The 11,344-nt window shown below is 45.9% G+C and overlaps 1 protein-coding gene across 2 annotated transcripts in view; it reads left to right on the top strand.

Annotated features, from left to right (window-relative positions):
• The first annotated feature begins 5,349 nt into the window (after window positions 1-5,349).
• Window positions 5,350-11,344, top strand: part of HLTF (helicase like transcription factor) — a 62,856-nt gene continuing 56,861 nt past the window's right edge. For both annotated transcript variants that reach the window (XR_002094993.1, XM_019503113.1), the window contains exons 1-5: window positions 5,350-5,458; window positions 7,976-8,174; window positions 9,976-10,142; window positions 10,335-10,468; window positions 11,088-11,185. Coding sequence is in view for 1 of the 2 variants with exons in the window: in XM_019503113.1 (XP_019358658.1) it covers window positions 5,385-5,458; window positions 7,976-8,174; window positions 9,976-10,142; window positions 10,335-10,468; window positions 11,088-11,185 (672 nt within the window). In the remaining variant the exon portion in view is untranslated. The remainder of the gene's footprint in view (window positions 5,459-7,975; window positions 8,175-9,975; window positions 10,143-10,334; window positions 10,469-11,087; window positions 11,186-11,344) is intronic.

Genomic DNA, 11,344 nt, shown 5'->3' with positions numbered 1-11,344 from the left:
CCAACTGCGGTCTCACCAGTGCTGAGTAAAGTGGGAGTATCATGTCCTTAGTTTTACACAAGATGCATCGACACATGCCAGCATGTTATTTGCCCTGCTGACCACCACTTCACACTGACGGCTCATATTCATTCAATGGTCAGTTATTACCCTTAGGTCTCTTTTGGCCCTGGTGCAAGTCAAGCTGTCACCACCGAGCCTGTATGTATATTGAGGGTTGTTTGCCCCCAGATGGAGCACCTTACACTTGGAAGTGTTAAACTTCATCTGGTTCCAGTCTGCCCAACTCTCTAGCCTGTTTCGGTTTGTCTGTCTCTGCAACCTATCTTTTGACACGATCACATTGCCCCATAATTTGGTGTTGTCCGTGAACTTGGCCAGCGACCTTTTCACTCCCCCATCTAAATCATTGATAAAGATGTTGATAAGCATGGGTCCAAGTACACTCCCCTGAGGGACACCACTGGCCACTTTGCTCCAGAACGACACAGATCTGTTTATGAGATCTCTCTGGGTCCTACCGCGTAGCCATTTTCCCACCCACTGAACCATCCAGCAGCTGAGCCCACAGTCTTCCAGTTTTCCCACAAGGATATCATGGGATACGAGATCAAAAGCCTTTTGGAAATCTAGGTATATAACTTCTACCTTGTTTCTTATGTCCAGGTGGTAAGAGACCTGGTCTCAGAGGGAGATGAGATTGGGTTCATTGGATTCAAAGGCAACAGTTACAGATGATGAAGCCATTGATAAAGCAAAGCTGCGAAACAGTGCCATCTTGTGTCAATTCTGTGTAAAACATTGGGTAGATTCTCTGGGGGGAAATGAGTTGGGTTTTTTTTACTTATTGCAATGTTCTTATTTACTAAAATTTAAAAGTTAATAATAGGAAGGATTATGTTTGATTCACCTAACATGCTGATTTGGCTGCTTCTTTTAATCACCACAGAACTCCACAATTTTTTTTTTTATTGGCTTAAAGAATAAGAATTTTTGTTCTTTTCCACTACAAATTTAATTTTTTCAAATGAATCTTGAGTAAAAGCCTCAAAATATAGGCTATAGTTTTCAGCCTGAGTAGGGACATTGGCCAGGTATGAACCTCACACGTTTACCATTATAAGGGCATTTTTAAACATGGGGTGGGCAGTGCTTTAATTACAGCAGCTTTAGTAAAAGCACCCCTGCTGCCATTTTGAAGCACAGGGTTGCTGATATATGACATATGGGAGGTTGCTGGAGCATGGTAATTACCGCACTGCAGCAGACTCAATTAATAGATTACAGTGTGTGTAATCACAGCCACTGCACTCCTGTACAGGTACCCAAAGTGATTAGAAATTGAACTATACTCATAACAGAGCAGAAGTTCAGTATGCATAGACTGGTGTAAAAATGGTGGAACCCAGTCTAAAATTCTCCTCCCCCCGACCTCCCCCAAGAAAAGGTGCATAACTGCATAACTTCGACTGACTCTGGGCTCTCTGAATGCCTGTACCTAGCCCATGTATACACTGCAGCTTCAGCTGTTCCCATGCCTTTTTTCTCCAAAAAAGTGACAATAAAACTTCATTAAAAAACAAATGTGTGGGGAAATTACTTCTGATACTAGGGGTGAACATAAACTGTTTGGCATCTGCTACATATTTTTGTATTTCCCTCTTGTGTTTTTTATAGCTGTGCTGTTCATTTTGGATGGGAGAGCAGCTGCAATCCTGCCCTTATATTATTGATATATGGCAGTGATTATGATGATGTCTTGAGGCTTCAGCCAATTTTTCCCAAACTAAACACATATATTAGAAATTCTCTGCTTTAGAAAGTTTACGGTTCGAAAGACAACAACAGGCTACAGTGAACACAGGGAGGAAAGCACAGGGTAACAGTAAGATCATAAGCATTAGAGAAGGATGGGGAAAGTAATTCTGTTTTACAGAAGATTCTGATATTTTTAGTTCTGATTTTCTCAGACCCAAAATGACAGCAACATTTTTTACAATCCTCTGCAAAATGGAATGGAGCAGCAGCCTTTGGAAGTCACATGGGTTTCTGACTCCAAGACAGATTGACTGGTAGGCTGCCCTGAGCTTGTGAAGCTGTTGGGAAGTTCTGTGTCTCAGTCTATCTTATTTCATAGTTTCATATTTCATAGACATTAGGGCTGGAAGGGACCTCGGAGATCGAGTCCAGCCCCCCGCCCAAAGGGCAGGAAGTCAGCTGGGGTCATAGGATCCCAGCAACATAAGCATCCAATTTGCTTTTGACGGTGTTCAATGTAGGTGCTTGAACCACCTCCGATGGCAGGCTGTTCCAGACCTTGGGGGCTTGGACAGTAAAGAAATTCTTCCTTATGTCCAGCCTGAAATGGTCTTGTAGTAGTTTATGACCGTTTGACCTCGTCATCCCTTGGGGTGCTCTGGTTAACAAACATTCATCCAGATACTGGTGGTCTTGAGGACTACCTTGCCATAGGAGGTGCTAAGAGGTTGAGAGTCATTTCCAGATTCTTGGCTCCATGTCAGATTACCAGGTGAGGAATGTGAGCCAGCCATTTTTTGATGAAAGGCCAGCTGAAATTCGTTAACAAATGAACCATCTGTGTGGAATGCTTTGATTTCAATGAATTGATAAATCCCTATGGGAAATTGCTTTGTTAGAATTTTTATGACTAGTTCAGAAGTAGCCTCCTGGTATCCCATCTGCTTGTAACTTTTTGTGTAGGAAAGCTGGGAAAAATGCCTTTTAGAATTTTTTTTCTGTATGTGGGACCTAAAATGTGCTATGAACAAAGTGAAAATGCACTACTGTGTTCTCTATTTGTATACCCATTGGATAACTGCATAATTTGCTTAACTATAATGAAGAATTGAAGTTATGTTAGATATTAAATGGTCAACAAACTTTTATGTATTAATTTCACTGCTTAGAATGCTTGCCAATTGTTAATCTGCACATAAACCACTGGAAGATTTTATGGGTAAACAGCTGAAAAACAATTTTCTCTTCTGACACTGATCTGTATCTCTAGACAAAAAGCAAAATAATTTTTGTTAGCTAGCAGAAAAGTTTATCATTGAAGACTATGTTATAAATCCTTTCCCAAGAGACAAATTATTATTTCACTGGATAGCATTATTTTCCTTAATAACTTCATGAAAACATCCTTTGAGTTAGTTACTTGGTTCTTGAAATTAATTACATGCATCCTTGAATGGTGGAGGTTTTTATAACATGGAAAGCAAAAAAAGCTTTTAAAAAATCTATCCTGTTCTTTTTGTGTATTAATTATGTGTGGAGGAACAAAATATTGTTTTATTTTCCTTATCATTATTACAGTGATATCTATTAGATTTGAATTACAGCTTGGTCAGTTACAACTGTGGCAGAAGTTGTGGTCAGCATCAGATCAGTTTCACTTATTGCTTGGCCCATAAAGAAACCATTTTTCAAAGATTGCAATCCTGCAAGGGGATAAAAACTTTCAATCTTTGTGACAAGTAAGCAAGTCAGGGAGTTCTGACCAGGGGTTCTAGTCCTGGGCACCAGCTTCGGGGGGAGGGCACAAAAATAGCAGCCCTCCTATCTGCTGTGTCACCTGCCACAGCTTTCCCATGCACCAGCATCCAAGGGCCAAGAACTGCCCAGTTACATTTCTGCCTTTTGATGATGCTGTTGGGGGTTCAGTGTAGTAAACACCTCCATGAAGTAAATTGCCATCACACAATATCCCCAGTATATACTATAGAAAGAGTGTGTGTTTAGCCCTCACTACACATTCAGGTAATGGTGCCATGAGATCTAACACAAGATCTACACAGTTGCGCCTCCTGCCATACCACACATGCATGGCAGGAGGCATGATTGTGGGATCACACATTAGATCTTATTATTGCATGTGTTGGGGGAGCCTGACCCTGCACAGGTAAGAGGCGAGCTCCTGCAGCTGGGAGCCTCCTCGGTTGAGGGGCTTCCAGCTTTGGGGGCGCCCTACACACCCTTGGGCCTGGGAGATCATTGCTGCTGTGATCCCCAAGGCTCAGGCATTGGTGATGCGTAGGGGGTGCACACAGGTGCACATGCACCCCCTGAGATTGGCAGTGCATGTCCGGAGAAAAGCACTGCTGCCACTGCTGGTGGCACCTGCAGGCGGTCACCGCTCACCACCACCCCGCCACCCCTGCCGCTGACACCACGGCGGCCACTTGCGGGAGCTCCCTGCTCACTGCTGCCACCGCCTGCGGGCAGTCACCGTGCCCTCCTCAGCCTCCAGAGGCACTCATTGTTCATGGGCTCAAGGATCCATAAAACCCCAGGCCTGGGGGATTGTGGCTGTTGGAGCTTTTATGGTGGGCATAATCAGCTGACAGGGCTCCAAGCTGCAGGGGACACCCTGCTACATGCAAATTAAAGCTAGATAGCAACCAGCTGTAAAGTTAGTACACATTTTCAAGGTCTAACTTTATAGCTGTTTGGAGCTTTGCAGCGAGTACTTAGCACGTGCCCTGGAGGCTGGGGGGGAAGGGGGCACGGCGACTGCCTGCAGGCAGTGGCAGTGGTGGTGGTGGCATGGCAGTGGCAAGCAGGGAGCTCCCACAGGCGGTCATGGTGGTGGCAGGGTGGGGTGGGGTGGCGAGCTCTGACCATTGGTCAGTGACCACCCGCAGACGCCGCTGGCAGTGTTGGTGGTGTTGGTGAGTGGCGACTGCCTGCAGGTGCCACCGGCAGCGTTGGCGGCGCTTCTTTCAGGGGGTGCACTGTCAATCTCAGGGGGTGGATGTGCACTCACATGCAGCCTCTACGTGTCCTCAATGCTCAGTTGTGAAAAATTAAAAAAGTGTTCACATGACCTCGAACAGATGTGGCTCACAATGTCACGTATGTGTTAGGTATATAGGTTGTAGCTGTGTTGGTCTAAGGACACAGACAAGGCTCTTTGGGTAAATCCAACATCATTTTTTCGACCAACTGAAATAGTTGGAAAAAACTATTTGCAAGCTCTCGGGGGAAAGCCTGCAAAGAAGAATTTTTCCAACTATTTCGGTTGGTCTAGTAAATTATAGCGGATTAACCGACACGCCATGTGGGCGCAAGGGCCGTGCCCGAGGCCAGCAGCAGCGCCCGCGGCAGCAGCGGCGCGGGACAGGGAAGGTCGCCCCGCTCTTCACTCCATTCCCCCAGGCCGAAGGGGGCGGGGCCCGGGCTAGTCTGAGGCCCCTGCGGGCGCCAGACCGGATCCTCAAAGGCCCATTGGGAGCGCACGGGCAAAAGAGAGGAAGTCCCTCCCCCTCCCCCACTGTCCTGTTCTCATTGGTCGAAATCCCTGGAGCCGCGGGCAGGGGTTGGTCTCTGTTGCTATCACTCCGGTCTGTAGCGCCAAGAGGCCGATGCGGGACGTCGGGAGACTACGGGTTGTGTGTGCTGTTGCCTCTCTCCGTTTCGCGGCCGCGATGTTCGCCAAGTGAGGCCCGCCGCGGGGAGGAGGGAGCCGCCGGCCTTTCGCGGGGGCGGGGCATTGTGTTCCTTAGCCTTGCCCTTGGCCAGGCCGGGCGCACCAAACTCCTTCGCCCTGCGGGCTGATGCGGGGTCGTGCGGGCCGGGCAGGGCCCGTGCTCCGGCTCCTGCAGCACGTGGCGGGCGGGGCTTGCGCCAGCACCGGGAGCTGCGTCCCGCCTGGGCCCCATTCGGACCAGCTGCGCGGGGACCCAGCGCGCGGTTCTCGAGCCCCAGGCGCTGGGTGATGTGGCTCCGGGGCCGTATCTTTGGGCAGGTGTCAGCCATCTCTGCACGGCACAAACCAGAGCCCGTGCAGACCAAGCCCCGCTAAAGCTGTAGCGCAGTCACAGGGACTGAGGGGCACGTACGGAAATGGAGGTGCTGGGAGGCAGCTGCAGGATGACCTCGCAAGTTGTTGCAGTGCGGGAGTGGCACTGAAGGCATAGTGATGGTCTGGTTAATATGGGAGATGCCATGGCTTTCATGGGTGATGGTGTTTTGTTGGGCCCACTATGCAGTTGGTCCAGTAAAAGATAGCACCACCCACAAAAATTCTTGCCTCTTACAGAGCCTCTTTGGCTGTTTCGCAGTTCCCACAAACAGCATGAAACCTTTATTTCCACACCTGTCATATACAAGCACGTTAAAGCAAATCTTAGGGTTTAACAAATTCTGCTGGGCCAGGCGTGAGTTGAAAGACTTGTAAGTAAGGTTGGAAAAATGGTTCATATTTCCTCATGCTTTCCGGCCTTGATGAAGGTGGGAGAATAAGAGGGCAGTGATATTCAGGAGCAGCATTCTGTGATGGCCCGTGCTCCTTTATTTCCAGCTCCCTTTAGAAAATGAGGCACAGGTGGTCTTGTGTCAATGTACAGTAACTATCTTTTTTAGGGGGTTCTCATTTGCATATTTGAAAAGCATGTAAAAACCTTGGATTGCCCCCTCCTTTCAGAATATTGGGTGGGAAGACTTATTTTTGGAATGGCTTCGCTCTTTTCCCTCCTCCTCCCTCTAGTTACAGCAGGGAGAAGAATAGAGTCATTTTGTTTTCTTACAACTTTTCTGTGGTTGCTGTAAGAAAAGCCATTATTTTCCCTGTTGTGGAACACATTGGAGTTTTCTCCCTTTCCTTTCTGCCTCTGTCTGGAGACTTTTTCTTCCTTTATTCTTCTGGTGTTTCTATAAAGCAGGCATAGAAAGAAAATGAAATCTTATCACCGGTTTCCTTCTGTGTAATAAATTCTAAAATGCAGATGCAGTACTGACCCCCTGGTCTTGTAGTCAGCTGAAAACTGCATTCTCTCAAGGAGCAGTGCCCAATCTTTTCATCCCATGGGTTGGATGGGCAGTGTCAGGTTCATCTACAGGCTGGATCTGTCACATGGGGTGGGGATGAGGGGGGATGTGATCCCATGTGCCAGATATCTGGGCCTGCTAAGGGCTGCACAGGGCGGGCCCAGCCAGAGCCTGAAACGGGCTGTGTGGCAATGGCCTTGGCCTGAACCGGATGCATAGGGCTAAGAAACCTGGCAGTGGAGCAGGGGTGCCACTGCTTTCCTGCCAACAAATTTTACCAACTTGCGTGTACCCCTGTGGGCTGGATGCCAGGGCTTGTTAGGCTGAATTTGGCTCACAGGCTGGGGATTGAGGAAAAATTACAGGTAACTTAGTCCTCTGATGCTCTTGAGGTAAGATTTAATTTAACTCAGCAGCTGTTTGAAACTGGTCAGGATCCTGTAGATTTTCTGCTGTGGCACGTGCTTACTCTAATACAAGCCTGAATGCCTTACAGCATTGCCTGTTGCTGTACCTGTGTTTGAAAACTGTGGTTTAGTTGTGTTGTCAAATCTCTTTTACTGTTTATTGTGTGAAACTGATGTAAAACTAACTTTATGCCTGCCTTTTCTTTAAAGTATGTGCAACCTATGTGAAAATAGTGAGGTAAAACAATGTGAAACTGAATTTGTAAGTGTTATTTTACTGTAAAAGGGTAGAATTAGAGATGCTTATAAAATAAAAAATGGTAATAATTAAAATATTCACACTTGTGTTAAAACAATGTTGCTCAGCCTCTTGACCCCCAGAGGCCAGTCCATTGGCCAGTTTGGGCCCTGGGGCCAAGAGCTGCACCCTCTCTGTCCCATGTGCTGTGATTGGGTCTCTTGTACCTGGCATCATCTCTTGCATGCTGGGATTAGGACCCAAGTGTATGGCACCGCTCTTTCTGCCTCGTGTGTCAGTATTGGGCCCCAGGACCTGGCACTGCCCCCTACCAGCTCTGCCTGGGCTTCCTATGGGTTCAGAAATTAGGCAGCAGGTGACTGGCGCCACTGCTTTTCCACTGTCCAACTTCCAGATCTCTAGGGATCCCCAAAGGCCAGATGAAATGGGGCTTGCAGACTAGTTCTGTGCCATGGGCCAGGGGGTTGAGCCCCACTGTTTTAAAACATTATCAGGTAACTTTCATTGCATCCTCTTGCAGAAACTACGGTCCATCTACAGGCTATGGAGGAAATAGGACTTATTCCTGTTATTCTTCTGGTGATGTTGATTCTGCTCTTGGGTTTGAAGACTTTCTGTATACAGATGACACTTCAGGGACAGATGAGGAATTAGATTTGTTTGTCTTGTTTGGAAATCTGCGAGGAAATGTAGTTGGATTACGCTACTACACAGGAGTTGTAAGTACAGCGTGAATCATAAAATTGTATCATACTAAGTAGAGCCAGGTAAGAAAATGGAAGAAAAGCTATGGTAAACTGTAACACGTTATGTTTTATGGTATAAAAGCTTTCCAGAATTGTCTGACTGTTCCTAATATTAATATAAGTGGGGTTTCTTTCATTCATTTACTGTTATTTATGAGAACTTAAATATATAAATATGTTTGTAGCTACCGCTGATCCTGTTATGAATGTTTTATTGATGGTTTTGGTTAGAGGTGCACCAATATATTGGTGTCATATCAGATCAGCACAGATAAAAGGAAAATTAACACTAACGGCTATTGGCTTTTTTTTTGGCTGGTATAGCTGATAAAGTCACTGATAAATGCTGTGTGCATGCACACAGCCACAGCATACTTGCAGCCAAGAAAACAGCATGGCAGCTTAGAGACCAGTGCCCTGCAGGTAAGTTTGTGGAGGGTAGGGAGTGCAGGGAAGGGAAGGGGCATGGGGGGATCAGATCGAGGTCCCTCATGCTGAGGGAGAGAATGGGGGGAGAGAACGGCAGGGCTAGAGCAGGGCAGGCCCTATGCAGTCAGGACAGTGAATGAAACCCCAGGGCTAGGAACAGGATGGAGCTGTGGGGAAGGGCAGCTCTCCACTGCTGCGCATGCTCCCCAGGGGAGGCATGGGAGGGCATGTGCCTCCTCAGATTTGTGCACAGGGTGGATGCAGGTTGCCTGCTGTGGGCTCAGGGTTGTCTGCCCTGCTGCCTTTTTACCCCAGGAGCTGTGTGCTGGTTGCGTGACCCCTGCTTGTCCAGTGGCAGTGGGGGTGGTAAGTTGTTCCGGCAGCTGCTAGGTGGGCTGGGGAAGTGGCGCAGCCAGCACGCGGCTCCTGAGGCAAAAGGCAGCAGGGTGGAGAGCCCCAAGCCCACAGCAGGCAGCCTGCATTTACCTCCTGCAGAAATCTGACAAGCTTTAGTTCAAGTGTTGCTGCCCCCACTGCCATCTATGGCTCCAGTCCACTCCCTGCCCTGGCATCCCACTCACTGCCGTGGCTGGGCAGCAGCCCCAACTGCAGCCCCTGCCCCACTCCCTCACTGTGGGAGCCACTATCTGCCTCTTCCCCTCCACAGACTTACCTGCAAGGCGCTGTTCTCTACGCTGCCCGGTTGTGGTCCTGTATATCAGTACAGGATTGGATCAGTATCAGCTGATATGCTTGGTGAATAATTGGCTATTGGTATCGGCCAAGAAAATCTCTATTGATGCACCCCTAGTTTTGGTGGATGATGAAGGCTTTTTGTGATGTAGTGCCAAATGGATAGGAAATTGAATGGAAATTCACAAGACCTGGGTTCTGTATCTCTGGCTCCGAAGCAGAGCATACATGTACTTAAGTTTCTCTTGTGTGTGTGGGGGTGGGGAGTAAAGGAATATGCTTACATACCATTGCTATATAAAGAGCTTTAAAAATTGTAAATTAAAAGTTTAAAAAAATGCTAATATGCGTCTTCATTGGTCCAGTTAAGCATTTCTTATGACAAATAGATGGCTGAATAAATGTTTCTCTGTTCTTTAATCCTTTTTTCAGTAGATAGAAGGTGTTCTTGTTGCCTTGGCAAAATTTTGGGGAGCATTTGCAGCTACTGGCTTCCTTTTTTGTACTTTGTGTGCTATTCAGAATATGTAGCATGCTGTTAGAGTTAAGAAACAGCATATTCAACCAAAATAAACTGTAAAATGAATGCATGTAAGTATTTCTGTAAATAATTAGTAAGTGAACTAGTGGTCTCTTTTTTTTCTTTTGATAGGTTAACAATAATGAAATGGTTGCACTTCAGAGGGAGCCTAATAACCCTTACGATAAAAATGCAGTAAAAGTAAATAATGTGAATGGAGACCAGGTAGGACACATCAAAAAAGAACTGGCAGCACCCTTGGCATACATCATTGACAATAAACTAGCAAGAGTAGAAGGGTAAGTAGGTAGAATACCTTATTTAGTTTCATATTTATATTTAATATCAAGTAGAGTTCAAGGCATGGGAAATTGTATCCTTAGTGAGTAAATTTTGGCAGCTGGATATAAGGTCTTAGTATTAGATAACTGTACTATAAGGATAGAATTTAGATTTTAAAAGTGAGACTTGTGTTCCTTTTTTTAAATGAGGATTGTCCCTTATGGAGCAAAAAATGCCTTTACTATGCCCGTACAAATGAGTTTTTGGGGAAAAGAAGAAAATAAGCAAGCTGTTCTAGATCGACTGAAAATGCATGGCTTTAAAATGGCTCCTCCTCTAAAAGGTAAGTTTTTTGTTTTGGTTTTGGCTCTGCCTTTTAAAATATGTTTAAGTTTTTCAAAATGGCACTTGTTTGATAAAACTAAGCCCTTGACCATAATCCTAGTGAAATCAGTGGCAGACCTACTTTTATAATCATTTGTATGATCATTTGAGCAGCCCTGAATTGTTAAATTTCTAGTTCTTAGTAAATGTGTATTCATGCCCCAGCTGTGCTGTAACAGGTCAATACAGTCAGAGGCAAAAAATAGGATGTGATGGAGGCTTGTGACAAGGCAAGTTAAACATATTCTGTTCTCTTTCAGATTTCCTTAATCTTTTTGCTGTATCTACGATGATAGTTAGGGTCAGTCTTAAAATCACTATAAAATAAATACCTCCAAGCCACAGTAACCCCCTTAAGTCAGGCTGCAAGAGCAATCCAGATTCAGCCAGGAAGCTCTGCAGAACTTTCAGGGATGAGTTTCGAGCCTGTCCCAGTTTGCCTCCTAGACCTCGCCTTTTTAGGATTGTTTAGAACTTGACTGGGTGTGCAGTTTTTGAATGGTTACTTTCCTGCCCTCCCCTCTCCACCACTCCCACCCCTTTTTTTTTTTTTTTTTTTTTTCCCAACGGGAACATAGGTTCAGAACTTGGCTTTGGATCAAACTTGTTTTCTGGAAGAGCTGGCCCAAGCTATAGTGCTCCTGGTCATACTGCTGTGCAGATGACAACTGAACAGGTAGGGTTTTTGTAGTTACGGTGAAAATATTTAAAAGTTGTTGTTACTTCTTTTAGTAACAGATATTGTGTAATGCAATTGAAGTTTAATTTTTTTATCAAGTCCAAAGTGAGGTGTGTTTTTTTTTTAAATGCATTCCCTCCCCTTCCCCAACCATTT

Source organism: Gavialis gangeticus, unplaced genomic scaffold (genome assembly GCF_001723915.1).
Source record: "Gavialis gangeticus isolate Ggan-Ray unplaced genomic scaffold, GavGan_comp1, whole genome shotgun sequence".
Classification (NCBI taxonomy): domain Eukaryota; kingdom Metazoa; phylum Chordata; order Crocodylia; family Gavialidae; genus Gavialis; species Gavialis gangeticus.
Note: the sequence above shows the minus strand (reverse complement) of the source record. Positions and strands in the feature narration are given on the sequence as shown.